Source organism: Haliotis rubra, unplaced genomic scaffold, assembly GCF_003918875.1.
Source record: "Haliotis rubra isolate DU_JTF1 unplaced genomic scaffold, ASM391887v1 Scf303, whole genome shotgun sequence".
In the NCBI taxonomy this organism is placed as follows: Eukaryota; Metazoa; Mollusca; class Gastropoda; order Lepetellida; family Haliotidae; genus Haliotis; species Haliotis rubra.
The window spans coordinates 456,973-477,651 of NW_025766973.1; the positions used below are offsets into that span (position 1 = coordinate 456,973).

The window sequence follows — 20,679 nt, forward strand, 5'->3', positions numbered from 1 at the left end:
TAACTGAATAATAGTGACAATTTACTGGATCAATGAGAAACCAGGTCCATGGACTAGCGGTCGTGTTGTGTGTCGACATGGCTGCATTAAATACCTGGGACAGAAACTGCAGCTTTTGCTTCGTGACGTAGGCTGACCTGGCTTACTGTTACCATAGGGCTGGAGACACTGGTTATGTCAGGTAGTTGCTTTGGCTTGTCAGGCGTTAACATTAATATTAATCCATACAGATCAAGAAATGACAAAAACAATAAGTTCCTAACAATTGTTATTTGTTCACATTGCTCTCCAAAAGTACCTATTTACAGGTGAAATACTCCCGTCATGGACTAGATTTTAATTATAGGTTAACGTGAGTGGCTTGACTATAGCCGACGCTCTCGTATAAGTCTGGCAGTACTGTAGGGGTGATACAGATGTAGGTATTTCCATCTGGGAGATTTCTCTAAGGAATGTGTTACCTATGTTATCATTGATGTTGCAGTGAGCTGGAGGAGGCATTGTTGGTGTTGCCGTTCAACTATGTAATGGACCTGCTGAAGGTGCTGGACATCTTCCTCCAGGCCGGATGGGAGCCTGAGCTCTCCTGTCGATGCCTTCTCTTCCTCCTCAGGTAGGAAGCATTTGGGTTGCGCAATAGACTGGTAGTGAAATGATTCCTAAATGTGTTGAGAATCCAAAAATGATTCCTGTAGTTATATGGGTGAATTAGGGAGACAAGGGTGTTTCACATGGAAGTGTTCATGATTGATTTAAGTCATGTTTCATTTCAGAGTGCACCATGGTCAGATTACCTCAAGCCAGACACTGCTTCCTGTTATAGACAGACTGAGATCAAGCACCCTCTCACAGGTTACACAGCTAAGGGTAAGCACTGTCTCACATATCACATGGTTCAGGGTAAGCATTCTCTCACTGGTCACACAGATCAGGGTAAGCACTCACATCAGGGTAAGCATCCCAGGTCACACAGCTAAGGGTAAGCACACTCTCACTTATCACACAGTTCAGGGTAAGCATTCTCACAGGTCACACAGCTCAGGGTAAGAGTTCTCATGTGTCACACAGCTCAGGGTAAGAGTTCTCATGTGTCACACAGCTCAGGGTAAGCACTGTCACAGGTCACACAGCTCGGTGTAAGCATTCTCTCACTGGTCACACAGCTCAGGGTAATCACTCTCACAAGTCACACAGCTCAGGGTAAGCACTCTCACAAGTCACACAGCTCAGGGTAAGCACTCTCACAAGTCACACAGCTCAGGGTAAGCACTTTCTCACAGGTCACTCTGCTCTAGGTAAGCACTCTCTCACAGCTCAGGGTAAGCACTCTCTCACATATCATACAGCTCAGGGTAAGCACTCTCACAGGTCACACAGCTCAGGTAAGCACTCTCACATCCCAGGGTAAGCACTCTCACAGCTCAGGGTAAGCTTTCTCTCAGGTCACACAGCTCAGGGTAAGAACTCTCACAGGTCACACAGCTGTCTAATGGCTGGGTGTAAACTTTCTTTCATGGGTCACACAGATCAGACTCACACAATTGGCCACCAGACATACACAGCAAGGTATGTCTCCACCCCGACCTCTACACACCTTCAGACAACTCTAGACTCTGGTCAGTGTAAGCACACAAACTGCCATATCAGTATTAAACCTCGGTTTGTTTCAGGATCAGATCGGGTTCAACTTGGCTGGGCTTCAGTTCCTACAGAGTCAAATTGAGAGGTCAGACGAAGTCGTGTTCTTCAAGGATGCAACAGACAGACTTCGAGAGAAGAAAAGGAAGAAGAAAAAGAAAGTCATACTTGCGATCAAAACATGACATTGTATATTGTTGAAATAAATTGTTTTATTATGAAGAATAGAAAGTTATTTGTTGGGAAGGTATGGGCCCTGTTGCACAAAGCAATCTTAAGGTGACCGCAATGCCCATTCTGAAACAGACCGCCACCATATAGGTGGAATATTGCTGAGTGCGGCGTTAAACAGAAAAGCACTAAACATTCTTAAATATTGGCTTACAGTTGTCAAGACCACTTTGTGCAAGTGGGCAAAGAATGAATTAGGAGATAACATCATGTGTTGGCCAATTTCCGGATGTTATTGAGTATTTGAAGCACGGGAATTCATTTGGAACTGGCGTCATGGAACACATGATGTTTATCGACATTGTAAACACAAAAGTAAACCAAAAGGTCCACACACGTTTTTGTGTCTGCACTCATTGACATCGTGTATGGGTACAGCAGTGAAATGTCATCAACCGGCCGTTTCGGCTGTCTCCCATGGTAGCATCTGGAGCTGCTCATTTGTGACATCATTTGGACTTTACGTCACAATATGATTTGAATGACGTCATTACTGCTGACGACGTAACAATACAATGGCGTGAGCGATGTTTGTATGTATTAATATGCAGCGAATTTCCGGGAATCGAATACCATTTGATCACGTTTTTCAACCAATCAGATTAAAGAACACAGTGACTTTTGGTTTACAATTCCAATATAAGGTGTGTTCTTGTCTGTTCGAATCCTGGGTACAGATACACGAGGCTCCATTTTGAAAGTGCTCTATAGTATATATGGCAGTGAAGATCAGGCTAGCCGGGTGCTCATGGTGTTGATCACTGGATTTATCTGATCCAGACTGGGTTTTTTTAAAGACTGACACCATATATTGCTGAATTTTGGAATATTGCTGAGTGTGACGTAAAACAAACAAAATATTACAAGAGGTTTCCAAAATCTTTGGATTCCTAAGTGCCTGTCTCCAAGAAGCGATAGAACATGGGTTGCCCTGTAGGAATTGGATTGTATCACTTTTCATTATGGTATCTCATCAATAAGCAAAGTAGCATAAATCCACAAATTCTAGTGTTAATTAACCACTTGACCTGGCTGCAGTGTGACAAACAGATCACGATACTAAATGCTGATTTTATAGATCAGGACTAGCATTGGTAGACCATGGCAAACACATGACACATTGATTGGTTGGTGTAAATACTCAATTTATGGCAGATCCAGTGGTCAGTGTTTATAATGCCTTTCGATTATCTATTGTTCATTGTCTATTTACTTCACCCACGCTGAAGATTCCCCACATGGGTGAAGTCCATTTCTGGTGTCTCACGCCATGATAATACTGGAATATTGCTAAAAGCGGCATAAAACCATACTCACTCACCGTGGTTAAAGATTCAGATTAATTCATATTCCCTATAGTCTGGGTTTAACTCCCCAACATGGTTATGATGTCTGAAGACTTTTTCTGGTGATTGATATCACTGTCAGATATATTACAAGTGGCAGAAACCCATACTCAGACCAAGACTTAATGACTTTGCACAGAGAAAACAAATACAACATATGTATATCAGGCATTTATTTGCATATTTCTGTACATGTAGAACTACAACAGCATCTACAAGAGACAGAATTCCACAGAAATTCATAGTATGATGACATTGATTTAGATGTATTGTCGAGGAAATGAAGTTCAGAGGTTGAGTGACGGTACAAAGGCAAGAAAAAGGGTCAAGGTGAAGACTTGGAGCACAGCTAAATACTTAAGTATCAGGAAAAGGATGTCTGTAAAGTATACAAGTATCGAAGAAATGACACAGAGAAACTTACACAAATGTACACTATAAAACCATTTCAAGAGTTCCCTCAGGTCAGATGAAATGGTTACAGATACATGCACTATCTACGTTGAATATGGTGTTCTCATGATGAGGAATAAAGATACATGATTACTACTACGGTAATAAACACTAAGTATTCAAATAAGAAATACTAATGTGCTCCCTCGAAAGGGTGATTATAATGTTTATTCCATGCCATTCAGCTGAGACTCAAAGGGAACAGATGTAATACTGATGTGCTATATTATTCTGAGTTGGTAATCAATCCTCCATTGTACACGGGTAGCGTATCTTCGGGTTCTATGAAACTGACATACAGTGGAAACCGCCTAAGTAAAGACCGCTGAACTAAACAGACCTGATAAGTAAACACTATTCTTTCGTCCTGGCAAATTTCTTCATTAATTATCACTATTAGAGTTTGGTTAACTAAAGTCGGATAAGTAAACAATACTGCTTAACTAAACGTCTTCTCACGGTCCCTGGAAGGAAATTACTTAACAAAAGAGACTGGATTACTAAATTAGTGATTACCACATAATCCGACATGAGAGGCACGTGTCAGTCTCCAGCTAAACAAACATCCTACTTACAGCTCGCTGGCATCATGCATCAAATTATAGGTCAAATTGCGTGCTGATTGACCTAATGATCTAAGATTGCTTGAATTTGTACAGATGGCATTCTTATATTTCATTTTGGTACACCTTCATAAAACCCTGGATACATTCCCATTTGCAGTCTCAAATTATCTATCCTTGATTTCCATTAACATTTTACAAATAAAACTTTGACAAGAGACAAGGAAATGGAGGACTCTCCCCACTGCCAGTTTTAATCCACATAAAGATACCCATTCCATCAAATCAAATTCTTTCTTTTGCATGTCACTCAGTTATTACCCAAATTTGAAACAGAATTCAAATTTCAGTTGTCGCTATGATCATTTGAAGATATGACCAATAACAAAATTTAGCACTTTTACCGAAAGAAATAACACAATGCTGGAAAATAATGCAAAATGAACTGTTGGAAAGAAAAAGATCACAGAAGTATGACTTTAAGTTTTCAAAATGTATTGCAATGAGTGGCAAACAATCTATTTATATTGGTTGAGGTGACGAACACGCAAGTGCATACACACCAAGATGAGATCAAGAACACTACTGTAAATTATCTGTACTTCTTGAAGATCCGCCATATAGCTGGAATATTGCTGAGTGCAGCATTAAACAACAATTAATCTTACTTACATGAATCCTCAACTATAACAATATATTTTTTCATTCCAATCTGTGAACAATTTCGATGCAACAATTCTATTATTTCTTACTTTTTTGAAAGGCACTTTCATGGAAGACAGTTTTTCAATGGTAAACAGAGCGTGACTTCCAGTTCTAGCAGAAAGGTAATGTACAAATATACACAATATACAACATTCATCGTCTGGTATTGGCTTGACACTGTGACACACACTCTCAAAGCAACAACTACAGAACTAAATGTAGCACAGCAATCACGGAAGTGTAGTTTGCCCTCAGTCTACCACCTTCATATAACTGATCAAACTGCAAAACAAGAACATGATACAAACACCTACAAATCTGGATCTGCTGGCAGAAAACAAACCCAAACTGTAAGGTTGTTTGAGTGTAAACTCTACAGCGGCAGTAATGACTGGCTACAGTACCACTTGTTTACTGGAAGGGTTCGCCAGTTCTAATGTTACACCCAATAGTCTATATGTTCATCTCTGAGGCTGTATCAACACTGAGGAGTGGAGACAGTGGGTAATTGGACTGCATCTCCTCGAGGATCCTGTCTAGATCTGTTTCCCGGACTCCTCGTGAAGCACAGTTTGGGTCTCTGTTTTCACAGTCATCGTCAAGCACACTATCAATATCTGTCTCAAACACACCAGTACTCATAGAGGGCCTTGTTTGCTCCATGACCTTCTCTGTGAGTGACCTTGAACAGGATGCCTTCTTGTCTGAGTTTTTACCTTGACCTCTATCACAGGTCCCAGAAACTGGAGTTGTCTTCAAGATGCTTCTCACCTGCCCTGTAGGTGTCAGAGGGGTTCTGGGACTTTGTGGATTGTTGCCATTGGTTCTCTTAGCACTGAACGTTCTGGGTGGTTTCCTTGGCGATGGTGTTGAATGACTGACACAGTTCTGGTTCAATGATCCAAGCACTCGTGAAACTGATCCAGAGGAGCTTGGGGACTTTCTCTGCACGTTCTCTTCACTAGACACCTCGCTGTTGGACCTGGAAGATCTGTCACTGGACACAGAGCTGCTGTCACTTGCCGAACTGGACACAGAGCTCCGGTCACTCGACGATTGTCTCTGTCTCGCCTTTTCAACTGCTTCAGCAACTTTGCCTTTGTTTGGCTTCGGTTTCAATGCTGGGGGCTTTTTCATGATCTTCTTTACTCCTGAGTTCTCCGACACACTGCTTGATGTAGAACTGGAACTACCACCAGATTCTTTCATTTCTTGAATGTTCCTCTTCAGATGTTTAGCACTGTTTTCAGAATGATGTCGGTTCCTTGTATCATGTTTTGGTGTGGTCCTCTGGTCAATAACATCTTCAGTATACAAGTTTGTGTTCAGGCCTCTGCCGAGATTCCGATGTCGTCTCGGGACATCTGCTGTGATGTCTTCCACAGATGAGGCATAAGCAGACTTCAGTGACTTCATTGCACCAGACAATGCTTGACGGTAGGTGAACACATCATCCTTCTCAGCACTTGTATCCAGGTCTGTGAGTGCATCTTTCAAGTAGTTGTGATTGGGTGTGTCACCAGTAGATGAGGGTTTCTGATTGGGTGTGTCACCAGTAGATAAGGGTTTTTGATTGGGTGTGTCACCAGTAAATGAAGGTTTCTGACTGCGTGTGTCACCAGTAGATGAGGGTTTCTGATTCATGCTGGCTTCACTCTCACCAGACAGTTGGCACACATCAGGTTTGTGAAGCTTTGACTTCATTGGTGGTGGGATCATCACAGGCCCTACGGAGACCCTTCGAGAACTTGTGGACATTTCTTTGACTTCAGCAACCTGAACTGGAACTGCTAAAACTGAGGCTTGGGGAGCTTTTGACTGGGGATTTGGTTCCATGTCTTGTGATCTCTCCTCGGATTCATCAACAGCTTCCAGGCTTGAGAGTGCAAATGGTGTGATTGGAACAAGGGTTGGAGGAGGAGTTTCTGTAGCAGTACAGTCCAGGGACAGGAGTGACTTAGGTGTAGTGTGACAGTACTGGGGCATGCCCTCCTCTAACACCTTAGATGACCTTGGAGTGCCACATTCAGCTATCAACGACGACTGAGAACCAAAAGCTTCAATAGATGGTCTGTATTCATTCTCCATTGGTGGCGTATCCATCAGGAGTTCTGGTGGTGGGGGTGGTAGGAGGGAAAGTCTGACTGGGGGATAGATGTCTGACACCAGATCAGGAGGTGGGGGTAGGGTGGATGGATCTTCATCAAGAAACGCTTGGATTTCTGGGTCTGTTATCTTCACCTTCACCTCAAAAGTCTCAGTCTCAGATTCTTCATGAGATGAGGAGGAGGACGAGGAGGAGGACGAGGAGGAGGAAGAGTCTACCTCTTCTTCTGGATCTAGTTTAGGATCACACAGATCAGGCATGGACACCGCCATTCTCATGGGACTTTCTGTCTTTTGAGGGCTGAACACTGATTTAGATCCGTTGCTAATTTTTGCTGGAGATGCAAACTCAGGGCCATCTTTCTTCATCGAGAATACAGAAGCTTCTTCATCACCTTTAATCACCTGGTATGGCCAGGACTCCAGAGGAGACTTCCGTTTTGGAGGCAGAGGAGGAGGTGGGGATGTTACCACTTCAACAACCTTATCCTTCTCAGCAGAGATCCGCTTCTTCTTCACTGGCACAGCATATATCTCCTCCACACTTTTACAGCCATCAGTTACTGGACGAGGGCTGTCGATATGAAGCCCGGAGTCCAGACTCTTTGACCTTGACACTGACAGACTCCCACTGAAGAATGGGTCTGGGTCTGCATACAGAGGGTCGTAGTCAGAGACCTCCAAAGGGTTAGCATCCTTCACCTCCTCATAGGGGACGGAGGTGTCCAGCTTCACCTTGGTTGACTGGCTGGTTCGCTTTGGGGGCACAGGTTTCAAGGATTTCTTTTTGCCCTCTTTTTCCTCTGCTGGGCTGCTCGGGCATACGTTGAGTTCTCCTTTAGAAGTCCATGACAAAACAGTAACCTTGTAGGGATTGTCCTTCTTCAGTCTGTAAGGATGAAACAAGGAAATTAAACTACTATTTCATGCAAGTCTAAAAGATAGTTTGCATTCATTAAATATTTATTAAATACTTTATCCAGACTTCTCATGCTATTGTTTATACTATATTGTATATCATGTGTCTTATTCAATATGCTTACTTCACATAGTTTCTTAAACAGGTCCAGTTACATATAAAAGGTTTATCACAAATAATCATGCAACTCACTTTGATTTCTTTGGAGTTGTATTCTTACTTTTCTTCTTCTTTTTCTCAGACACAGGTTCAGGTTTGTCCTGCAAGACAGACAATTACACATTAACAACTTCCCAGTCTGAGTAATGTTTTACAGTGCTAGAGATACACCACACCACAGTTGTACACTACACCCCACTCAGATACAGTATTCAGATGCCAAGCCAACCACCTTTTGGTATGACCAAGGATGAAACCCCTGACCTCCAGGTTTCCAGGAGGATGCTCCATCCATGAGGCCACAAAGAGAGGTTGTATGCTTGTCTCAGATGTTGTCCTGGGTGCTGTTGTCCAAAACAACCTTAGCGCTAAGACTACCTTAAGTCTATGTTAAAGTATGGGAGTTCAGTCACAGTCACCTTAGCGCTATGGGACGCTAAGACTACCTTAAGTCTATGTTAAAGTATGGGAGTTCAGTCACCTTAGTGCTAAGACTACCTTAAGTCTATGTTAAAGTATGGGAGTTACGGTCACCTTAGTGCTAAGACTACCTTAAGTCTATGTTAAAGTATGGGAGTTACAGTCACCTTAGTGCTAAGACTACCTTAAGTCTATGTTAAAGTATGGGAGTTACAGTCACCTTAGTGCTAAGACTACCTTAAGTCTATGTTAAAGTATGGGAGTTACAGTCACCTTAGCGCTAAGACCGCTTTGTACAACGGCATCCTGACTGATTACTTTGATGCCTGAAGACAAATATCTTTCAGTCGCATATAGATGGGATAACTTGTGATGGTGTCAAATATACACTTTCTGCCTAAAGCCCTGTTCCACAAGGCCACTGTAGCACTGTGACTGTAGCAAGGCTATGTTAAGTGTTGTCTTAGCACTAGTCGGCCCAATGTTCTGCAAAACGATCACAGTTCCATGACTCCAGGATGTTTATGTTAAAGAATAGGTGCCTTACTTGTAATAGTGCTATGATCACACCAGGGCCTTGTTCCACAGAGCAATCATAATGCTATTACTTTTGTTAAAGTATAGGTGTAACAATTGTCTCAGCGCTCTGATCAGTCCCCTGTTCCCCAAAGCAATTGTAGTGCTGTCTGTAGTAAGTCTGTGTTAATGTATAGGTGCCACAATCATCTTAGTGCTAGACCATTAGACAAACCAATAGTTTAATCTGTGTTAATGTATAGGTGCCACAATCATCTTAGTGCTACCATCACTTAGCAAAAATGGCTCAGAGACATAAGCAGGTTTGAGACACAACATGCATTATTACTGCATTAAAATAACATGGTGTTGGAGCCAGGTGTTGTCAGTCTCTGTCCAAGTTCTGCTCATGTTCAACACTCAGATAGCTTGAAGTTACTGCATGTGTTTGTCAGGTAGATGTAGGCGATCATTACCTTCTGGATGTTGCCATCTGTACAACTGTTCTCTTTGTCCACAGCATCCGAGTTCTTCTGGAAAATACCAACAACAATGTATCAGTGTCGCTGATCACATGATCAATATATGTCCACTGACAGATAACAATGATTGCTACGCTAATCCAAATTATAATCTGTGCCTCTGCAATCTTCCTAGTTACTTCCGAAACATCTTCATATTGTTATGTTGTATTGTTCCAAGTATTTTACATTGTGCAAGTGATATTCAGTGAAGAGTAGTGGTGTGCTGCATTTAGACAGAACACTCTGGGAAGTACTACGGTACAAGAAGCTTATTCCAGAATCATCTGCCTTAGTGTAGAATCTTCAAGCATCTTTTTCTGAGGCATATAAGGATATAAGGCACATAAGGATATAAAACAAGCTTTGTGTTTCTATATATCCCGACACTATCTACCATATCCAGCTGTATTATATTCATATCAATCAAGTTGATTTTCACTCAAACAACGAGCATGAACACGTGTCTGTGCGTGTCGCTTCTTCTACTAGGCATCATAGTGATAGCCAAATGAGATATTGTGATCCAGTTTTAACCTCAAACCTCATGTAGACATGGTGTACTGACTGAGAGCAAAATGGTCCTTGTTTTATATCCTTAATATCAGTGTCAGGACGTTTATCAAATTGTAGTCTTATTATCCTGTATGACTGTTCAAGGTGAATAACTCTGACACGAGTGAGTGAGCGAGATCATATCAGTAATATTTCAGCCATAGTGCTGACATTAGGGGTTACTGTGTGTACTCACAATGTCTGGCAGTTTGATGATCCGTGGTGTCGACTGAGCTGTGAGGGGCTCCCCTGGAGACTTGCCAAACGTGGAGAACGGAGAGTCAAGCAGCACACCGCCCTCTAGACTCAGGTCGATGGGGTGATGGAAGCCAGGGATGTCAGAGAAGGGCGACCCTTCCACAAAGCTGAACCTCTGGTGACTGCGAGATGGGGGAGGTGTGTCTGTACCGGTGGAGCCACGGTAGTATTTCTGTGGAAGACAAAATTATGTCAAATGAGATATAGTAGAAATATGGCGAGCTGATATGAAGACAACCATCCCTTACACTAATAGAATCCATAGCATCATTCTATTTGACCATTTGTTGATGTTTATCCATGTTTTGTTTTTAAAAACATACAACATTTTTTTTCCACAAAAATAAAAATTAATAATCAAATAATGTCACAGTTCAAATGATAAATCCTACAATAAATGCTGTTTGAAAACAGGTTCAATTTACTTTAAACCTCATGTTGCTGGTTGTGTCAAATTGTCCCTAACACATTGCTGCCAAAGTTGGTTGTATGTGGCAAGACGAGGATAACATTTTATTACCAGCACTAGTTATGACTTCCTGCTGTCATCTCTAACTGAGGAATCGTTAGGTACTTTCATACCTGTGGCAGCTTTTCTTGTTCCAGAGTTTCATGAAATCTTTGAAGTAGGTCTTCAACTTTGGGGATTTCAAGTCAGCTGCTGTCTTTTGTTTCTGATGAAAGAAGAACATTTCAAAGTGCAAGTTAAACAAAACCATGACTCTATATCATATCTTTCATAGTCAATTAAACTTGGGATAACTTTATATAAAACCAATACAGCAAATGACCTATTCTGAAAGCATTACTTAAATCTTTTCTATTTCAGATACACGCACACACAAAAACTAACGGGTTAACTCTAAGAGGTGAGGTGAAATTGGGTTTAACGTCATGCTTGAGAATATTTCGCTCATATGACGACGTGCATGCATGTGTATGTGTATGTGCGGCTGCTTGTACTAGCCCAGACTGAAGCTGGTTTTATAGTGCTAGCCCACTGAGATACCATGCCGCAGTGAAGCATGAATATCCCACTCAGACACAGTATACTGACTCCGAGCCAACCAGTCCTTGTTGTACCCATTAATGTTGAAAGCCAGGCAGGGACCAACAAGTACCATATTTTAATGTCTTTTGGTATGACGTGGTTGGGGATCGAACCCGTGACCTTCCGCTCTCCGGGCGGACGCTCTAACCACTACACCACGGAGGCGGTCGGTTAACTCTAAGAACATGTGATAGGTTAGCATAATATTTTCCACAAAGGAAGTTTGTCAAATTCTTAAATGTTTCCTATTACAGTTCTATTCATTGTCAGTGTTGAGAGAATCCCTTTACCTCTTCTTTCAACCACAGTTTGAACTCTGCTTGCTTGCTGAGATAGTCATCCATGGATATCATGTCTGAAACACAACAGGTAATGCATATTTTACACATCAGCAATACAATGTATCAACAATGTCGGGGCGGTGGATAGCCTAGTGGTTAAGGCGTTCACTCGTCACACTGAAGACCCGGGTTTGATTCCCCACATGGACACAATATGTGAAGTCCATTTCTGGAGTCCCCCGCTGTGATATTGCTGAAATATTGCTAAAAGCGGCGTAAAACCAAACTCACTCACTCACTCACCAATGTCTCAAAGTTATTATGTAAATTTATAGACAAATAATGAACCCTCCATAGCAAGCCTTTACAAGTCAAATTTAGCCAATTTAGTAAGTTTTCATGTCTTTGAACAGTCTTTCATTGGGTACATATCGGTGCATTTTCTGCTGCAGAAAATGTCCTGTGACAGTTGTGACAATGTTTTAATAAAAAAATATACGAAATAAATAGAAAATGACACTTATTGAAAGACAATTGTTGCAGGAGCGTTTTGTATTTGTTTGTTGTTTAACGCCCACTGAGCAATATTCCAGCTATATGGCAGCATGAACAATTGAGACTGGACCAGATAATCCAGTGAGCAATTGGAATACCATGACATGTGACGACAAAGTCTGACTACCCGATCCTGTTACGCCTCTCTTAGGATAAACATGGGATGCTAAAGACCAATTCTTACTCAGATCTTCACAGGTAATTTCAGGAATGTATTGCTACCATGGCTGCTAGGTAACGGTACTTACTGTTCTCTATCTTCTTCTGCTGTTCCTTCTGTTTCTTGCGGTCTCGTCTGATTGACCTGCGGGCGAACATTCTCTGTTTGCGACTCACCTCGGCAATCTCACCATCTGGCAACAACACACAGTGAACGGTCATGATATATTCATCACCATGGTCCATATTTACACTACTGATCTATTTTCTGTTTAGTTTTTGTCTGAAATTCCTGGTTAATTAAAAGAAATGGTAATTCAGTTAAATTTTATACTACTATGATAAAGTTGCAGCATGATGCCCATAATATATTGCAATACAAATACACAAATCTAAAATCAAGCTACGTTTCAAATGAAAAGCACAACACAAATTGCTGCATTACTAGTACTGAAAGTCTACAGCTTAATTAAGTAGGATTTTACTCAAGTTTGAAAGGAAATCCAAATTATTTCATTTAAGTAATAAATATCTCTGAAAGCATGTACCATGTATTTATCAAGGGTTACCAGGACATGCTCAGAGATTGTCTCAAATGTGAGTCAGAAGTTCCAAATTATAATTAAATATGTACCTATTCATTTCAGTATAGTCCTACCAAATGTTATGGCTCTGTAGACCTTACCTGTATATAAAGGACCAACATAAATGAAGAAAAACTTTACTTCACTGCACTAACACAATGTAAATTTACATCAGAGTTTCGGAAAGGTCAATTTAAATTAAAAAAACTAATTTGGAACAAAATAACACTTTTATTATCCCATTTGCCTGCCATGTCCATATTTATAGGCCTATATAAACCCTGTGTTATCAACTCAACAGTATAACAGTAAAATCATAGAAAAAGCAGAGCCCTGCAATCTCCTTACCTAAATCAAGCTTACTCCACCAGTTTGCAGTACATGTAAACTTAGTGAATACAATAGCGTATTCCCTGTTGGTTGTGGTATATATGCCACCCCTTGAGACAACATGCCACTCCCACTTGACACCTTCTCTTCTCAGTTGTCACCCATCCACATCAAAGCTTGTTAATTACATAAGCCCATTGTTTCAACAAAGGGATCTGCATAAGCTCAGACTCCATTGTGCTGTTAGTGGGATATTAACAAGCTAATCTAGGGCAATATAACAACAAAGTTAATTGCTCCTGGGTAATTAAATTGGTTTATTACACGGGTATTGTACTGCTTGATGAAGTTATGTGTTTTACCACACTGGTAACATGTATTTGGGATGAGCACTATAAAATCTGTTAAGCGGGAATTATGGGCTCCTTAAAGACTGTCTTGATGGGCCTGTCTTGGTGGGCCTGTCTTGGTGGGCCTGTCTTGACAGCACAGAACTTTACAGAACTTGACAGAGAACAGTTTGTTTTTGAGGTAGCTACTGATATGTTTTCCCTTATAAAACAGCCTTAAAGTAAATATTTTTACTATCGGCAATAAGTGTCCTTGAAACATTTTTAGAAATTGTATCATTCAAATGATTTATCATAAAACATTACAATGACAGTTATGTGAGAGACTTGCTTAATATGCTTGAATATTTGCAATATGAATCTTGTTTTAGGTAATCAGGATGGAAAAGCAAGAAATAGTTTGGAAATATCTGGAATTTTTTTCTGGCTGTTGCCTTCAAACACAATGCCGAATGGCAAAATTACTAGGTTATATCATACATGTTACAGGATGGGAGGCATTAATTTGTTTATTTCCATTCTGTAGTTAGGGGATGGAAACATTAACCTTTTTAATTTTCTTACTCATTTATTCTGGCTGTTGGCAAATGTACCAGGTTTTACCATTCATGTTAGGGACTGTTCTAAACTTTATGGCTAGGTGTGTGTGTTTAATATTTTTATGTACAAAACTGCTGTACCCCTCCTGCCTCCCCAGAACAAAATGGGTGACACACACCCCCCACCCCGACCCTTTAAAAGCATCACACACACACACCCAGCCATAAATAATGAACAGTCCCTTATCATTGTTATCAGTGGTTATAGGATTTTTTTTTCTATAAATTTGCTTAATTTTCTAACTGTGGGAAGTACCTGACTCTGAGCTGGACTCTGATGGAGAGTCCCCATCCTTCTGTGGGGAGTTGATGGCAGGGCAGGAAATGCTCTGCTGGGACTGCTTGGCCAGGTTCTCACGACGCAGGAACCTGCAACAGTCGACCTTTACACTCAGCATGCTCACACACATAGACCATAGACCATTGCAGAGCAAAGCAAATCCACAACGATTCCAAGTCGTGTTGTGCAGAATTGCATCACCTGGATGAGTGAGTGAGTGAGTTTTTTACAGCTTTTAGCAATATTCCAGCAATATCACATCTGGGGACACCAGAAATGGGCTTCACACTTTGTACCCATGTGGGGAATCGAACCCGGGTCTCAAGCGTGACGAGCGAATGCTATTAACCACTAGGCTACCCCACTGCCCCTGGACATGCAAGAAACCTATGACTGTGACAACCTATCAGGATTGGAAATCATTTGACAGAGACCATATACCGTTCGGTCTCTGCATGGTTGATACATTCATGATGTACTTCCATAGATCTACTACTAGTATCAATGAAACACACACATTCTCAGTTTGGGTGAAAGATAATCACTTAGAATTGAACTTTCACTTTAAAAGGTCTACAAACACCATACAAGTAATTCAATCAAGTTGGAGACCTGGTTTTTAAAATGTTTTTGTCAGTCTGAGTATGTTACAATACAAAGCTTCAGCAGTAATTATCAGCATCACATACCAAAATCTTAGGCAATGTAAATACATAATATGAGAAGAAAATCTGTACAAAGAACATGTGACCTTGGTATAAAAGCCATAATGTACTAGTGTCTGCCTACCTGACTAAAATTACGTAAAGTGACATTTTCTAATCGTGCATACATTTTTCAATTCATTGTCTTGTGGAGTCTAAGTGGTTACTTTCAAAGTCATTCTGCATTATTTCCAGATGTGTAGAGCTTAGATCTTAGTCATATCATTGATCATGTGATTCACATTTCCACACGTGGAGAAGACATGTTAACATTGTAACACACTGACAATTACATTTTATCCATCGACTGTGTCAGTCTATAACGTGATTGCGACAAATGATAGTCACTACAATGTGCACGCATGTGAAACAACGTTTGTAAACATTCCCTAGTTCAGTTGCTGTGGTATAACGGACAAGATTGCAAATGACGTGAGATCTCATCTAAGCGTTATTGACCGCACTCCACTTTTTTACGCATGGTTATGTTTCTACTTGTTTTACCTGAACATCTTGTTCAATGTTACAAGTAATCCCCTTCTGTATCATCGATTGAGTATTTCATACGTTCAAAACTTCGACTTTCGCGGCCGACACAGAAACTGATGACGAAGTAGGCATGCCATTATTTTCTACTACTCTCAGTACGACTACTTACAATTGGTCAATTTGAATGTCAATATTAGTTTTACGGTTGCTATTTTCCTGTGTAATCACTTTTCGTAAATGCATTGCTTCATAAACTGCTCATATACACATGGCCTTTTAACGTAAAACAATTTCAATCAATGAAAAGCAATGTTATGTATATGCTTTTGTAATATGTTGGGTTTAACTGCTTTGCGTGTTACGTAATTCACAAGCACCTGATTTCATAGCCGAGAGCTACTGATTTCACATGACTTCTCACAGTTTAAAGTTCAGATAAGACTACACATTTCGACGCTGATTAATGTAGGTTGAAATTAACAACTCATTAATGTGTATAAGCGATAATGAATGAGATTTCCTGTGTTATTTGAACTGCAGCAGTATAACAACGGTGTCGAAATGGCATTTAACAGCATCCGCCACGCTAGCAGACGATGTTTTGTACAGAGCAGATCGCTCAATAGCGTGTTGTATAAGAATGTAATACCAGTTATAGCTCACCCAAACACTAAAGGAAATCTGCTGAAGGATCTTATGATTTTAATGGAAGAACATTTTCCACTTTAACTGTCAACAGTAAAACCATACATGAAGTGAAAGCAGACGACACTCGAGAATTCTTGTCCAAGTACGACACTGTCATGCTCGACTGTGATGGCGTGTTGTGGGAGACGGACCATGTCACCCCGATTCCAGGAATACCCCAGGCTATGAGCGTCCTCCGAGAAACAGGAAAGCAGGTTCTGTTCGTTACAAACAACAGTATTCCAGGGAGAAACTTCCTTGTTGACAAATTTCAGAGGTATGGTTTCAAGGGTTCTTTTGAAGAAATCTTCACAGTGTCTTACGCAGCTGCAGTATACTTGAAAAACGTTGCAAAAATTCAGGGATCCGTCTATGCCATGGGCACACCTGGCATGGAGATGGAGCTGAAGGAATTAGGTCTGAAGTACCACGGCTTTGGACAAGAGACCGATAAGCCAACACGTGACAATGATGAGCTTCTCGCCATGACGTTTCACGATGACGTTGATGCAGTGCTTGTTGGATTTGATGAATACTTTGACTATATCAAGATGTACAAAGCAGCAAGCTACCTCACGAAAGAGTCCTGTCTTTATGTTGCAACTAATAAGCTCGAAGGTGGCGTTATGATTGGCCCCAATAGGAGACAGCCAATCACAGCAGCGATGGTTCAAGCGGTATCGGTTGCTGCCAAGAGGGAGCCAACACTTGTAGGCAAACCTGATACACACATGTACCAGTGTATACAGGCCATGTATCCTAACATTGATAAGTCGAGAACACTCATGGTTGGGGACAGCGTGAAGGCAGATATTGGGTTTGCCAAGGAGATTGGTGTGGATTCCGCTCTTGTGCTGTCAGGAGGATCCAGCTTGGCATCAGTTCAGGACAATCCTGGTCTGGAGCCTGACTTCCTTCTCCAGTCACTGGCTGTTCTGGGTTCCAGTTAACCTTGAGGAGGGTGTGAATTTTATTAACAAAGACTTATTTAGGCAGTGATAAAAGGTGTGCTTCTGATCAACCTCTGTCAATACTTCTTGTATTTTATCAATGCATGGAGGTGTAGGATGGGAATTATTCAGCGTGTTGTGATTCGGCTGTCATGAAATAGTACCTTAACTTTTATGAAACACATTATACAGGAGTAAATCCTGCTGCATCAGGCAACAAACACCTAATTTTATGCAAATTGTTTGTGACAGGTTCTACTAGAAGAGCAGGGCCCCGTTCTTCAAAGGATCATAGTGCTAAGATGATCGTAACTCCCATACTTTAACATAGACTTATGACTATCGTAGCGCTACGATCGCTCTGAGGAACTGGGCCCAGGACATGCTTTTCCTTTACGCAGATCCATTCACTCAGTGATAAAAGGTGCACTTCTGATCTATCTCCATCAATATTTCTTATAAATTTTTGATACATGGTGCTGTAGGATTGACAAATAATCATCAGAATATTCAGGGCGTTGTGATTCAGCTGTCATCAAATAGTACCATACTCTTTATGAAATGTGTTTTAGATGCGATTAGATCTTGCAGTACTGTTGTTCAGCATCAGACACTTAATTCTATACAACTTGTGTGATTGATGGGTACTACTAATAGAGCAGGACATTCTTTTCCTGTCTGTGGACCCCTGTAGGCATCTCTCACTGACGAAAGGTGTGCTTCTGCTTCCCAATGCATGGTGGTGTAGGACTGACAAGTAGTCATCAGCGTTATTCAGGGTGTTGTGATTCAGCTGTCATGAAATAGTACATTACCTTTTATGAGTGAGTGAGTTTAGTTTTACACCGCTTTTAGCAATATTCCAGCAATATCAGGGCAGGGCACACCAGAAATGGGCTTCACACATTGTACCCATGTGGGGAATCAAACCCTGATCTTCAGCGTGATGAGCGAACACTTTAGGCACTAGGCTACCCCACCACCCCTCCTTTTATGAAATACATTTTACAATAAATACTTCTGTTTGGCATCAGGCAAGAAACACCTATTTTTTTATGCAAGCGGTGTGAGTGATGGGTACTACTGGCAGGCAGGACATGTTTTTTACCTTTCTGTGGATCCCAGGAATCATTACTCAGTGATCTATTTATAGAATTTCCTGCCATATTTTGACTTTTATACCCAATGGATTATTTTTTATCTGATAATCGAGATTGATTATTCTCTAGTATTTAATGTTTATCTAATGGGGATGGTATTTATGTAACTTTTTTCAATTCTACAGGTTTATATTGACTTTTTGATGACAGACATCAAAGTTGTTATATGCATTTAATTATTTTTGATTGGTGTAATGTTGTGTTTTTGATTTGCGAAAATCAACTAAGGCCAGATGAGTTTAGTTTTTAGCTTGATGGAGTTCCTAACAACAAGGGGAACAGAACAAGACTTTGTTATGTTAACAAAATACCTGAAAAGGTATTATCTTCAGGTGAAATCCTTGCAGACCAGTGAAGATCCGGGTTAGAATTGATTTTCAGCAACCCATGCTTGTCGTAAGAGGCGATGGGTGGTCATGCTCGCTGACTTGGTTGACACATGCCATCGTATCCCAAATGCGTAGATCGATGTTCATGCTGTTGATCACTGGATTGTCTGGTCCAGACTTGATTATTTACAGACTGCCGTCATAGCTGGAATATTGCTGAGTGTGGCGTTAAACAACAACCAACCAACTAACCTTTGCAGGCGTGAACTGGAGGGAACATTCAAAATGTTATTGGAATTCTCCAACTGTACATACTGAGATTAATGTTTTCTGAACACAGATGTTTATATTTGAGGGGGAAGCTAGAAATGGCTAAAAGTGCCAGGATCTCTACCAACGTAATTGGTACATATGGCCTTATTAGTAATTATTTACTTCCAACATTAATTAATACATCATTGTATTCCAGAATTCTATGTATTATCTGTACTCATGACTATATATGATTACATTGAGTATTGCATCCATTAGGCCGTTTCTTTTTTATTACACTGTTTACAGATCCGCCAACCCGAAATGTGAAGAAAGCGGGGAAAAAATAAATATTGTTTTTAGATTTTAATTTTGCCATTATATGCCACCAACCTGATAAAAAATAAAGAAAGTGAAAAAAAAGAAGAAAAAATAGCAAATTATACCTTTCAAATATTCCTTGAAACAGAGTTGAACAGAGAGAAAGGTAATGCCACAGGCTGCTCAGCTGGCATGCTGCACCTGGCATATAGGATATGCTAATAACACTCAAGTGTGCTAATAACATCTCCATATTCCCTTCTTTTCTTTTTTCCTCCTTACCAACCAAATTTGTTTTATCTGTAAACCAAGTAATAAAAAAAAAGGCCTTAGTTTGGCTCAGTTGCATTGTGACAGTGGTATGAATGACGAGTGAATTCCTTGCAAGAATATTTGTAATATTGGAATGTCAGTGTGTGAATTCTAGTACATCTGTTCTGCTTCAAATCAGAAACCACATCAATTTAGATTTTAGAATGTTTGTGTTCATTATACAAATGACTATAAGAAAGTTGACAATATTGTATGAGTATATTCCTACCATTTGCCTCTCACAACTCAGGAATATAGGGATTAAATAAACAGGTTAACAGCATTCTTCAGTCTTCTGTATTAATGGTATTATCTATATTTATCATGCTGCAATATTCAAAGTACTTGTAAAAATATAATAAACAATAACAATATGTACAACATGAATCACTGAAGAAACATCAAGATCCTTGGATCTTTTATTGTCAGGGATTGTGAAGAGACAATCAATAATCTAAAAATGAATAAAATATTGAAAGTAATGTTTTCTGGTCATAATTTGGTTCTCCAGACCAGACAACACCTGTGTCTGCCATGATAAAGGTAATAACTCTTGATAACAGTACATTATTTGAAGGTCTGTTAGAATATTGATCTTCAGTAACCCATGCTGGAATATTGCGGGATCAAGTGGTCAGAGCTGACTTGGTTAACGTCATCGGTTCTCAATTGCACAGATCGATGCTCATGCTGTTGATCACTGGATTGTCTGGTCCAGACTCGATTATTTACAGACTGTCGCCATATAGCTGGAATATTGCTGAATGCAGCGTAAAACTAAACTCACTCACTCATTCACTAACAACAGTTCAATACTTGAAGTAATGACTGCTCCCAACCTACCCTATCCATGCATACAAATTTGTATGTGTCTCATCTTGATCAGTGCTATATGT

At 40.5% G+C, this 20,679-nt stretch overlaps 3 protein-coding genes across 3 annotated transcripts in view; 2 read left to right on the forward strand and 1 right to left on the reverse strand.

Moving 5' to 3' along the window:
* The window catches only part of LOC124282770 (WD repeat-containing protein 3-like), a 44,760-nt gene extending 42,900 nt beyond the window's left edge, over nt 1-1,860 (forward strand). Inside the window, 3 exon segments of the mRNA XM_046718797.1 lie at nt 485-613; nt 774-867; nt 1,671-1,860. Coding sequence (XP_046574753.1) covers nt 485-613; nt 774-867; nt 1,671-1,823 — 376 coding nt within the window. The 3' untranslated portion in view covers nt 1,824-1,860.
* Nucleotides 1,861-4,137: 2,277 nt separating this feature from the next.
* On the reverse strand, nt 4,138-15,394 carry LOC124282771 (nucleolar and coiled-body phosphoprotein 1-like). The gene is made up of 8 exons (XM_046718798.1): nt 15,369-15,394; nt 14,556-14,668; nt 12,526-12,630; nt 11,732-11,796; nt 10,329-10,562; nt 9,533-9,589; nt 8,154-8,221; nt 4,138-7,931 (listed from the first exon to the last, which is right to left on the reverse strand). Exons 1-8 carry the CDS (start codon nt 15,392-15,394, stop codon nt 5,390-5,392), a joined length of 3,210 nt encoding a protein of 1,069 aa, XP_046574754.1. The 3' UTR covers nt 4,138-5,389.
* A 316-nt stretch (nt 15,395-15,710) lies between these two features.
* On the forward strand, nt 15,711-19,007 carry LOC124282772 (glycerol-3-phosphate phosphatase-like). The gene is made up of 2 exons (XM_046718799.1): nt 15,711-15,715; nt 16,449-19,007. The coding sequence occupies exons 1-2, from the start codon at nt 15,711-15,713 to the stop codon at nt 17,407-17,409; spliced, it is 966 nt and encodes a 321-aa protein (XP_046574755.1). The 3' UTR covers nt 17,410-19,007.
* Nucleotides 19,008-20,679: the final 1,672 nt, after the last annotated feature.

Excerpts from the sequence above, each read along its gene's own strand:
- LOC124282771 (XM_046718798.1), bottom strand. The coding sequence starts at position 15,394 with ATGTCACTTTACGTAATTTTAGTCAG. Across the intron at positions 11,797-12,525 it reads GCAGAAGAAGATAGAGAACA|ACATGATATCCATGGATGAC; the intron begins GTAAGTACCGTT and ends GTTGTGTTTCAG. Across the intron at positions 7,932-8,153 it reads ACAACTCCAAAGAAATCAAA|ACTGAAGAAGGACAATCCCT; the intron begins GTGAGTTGCATG and ends TCATCCTTACAG.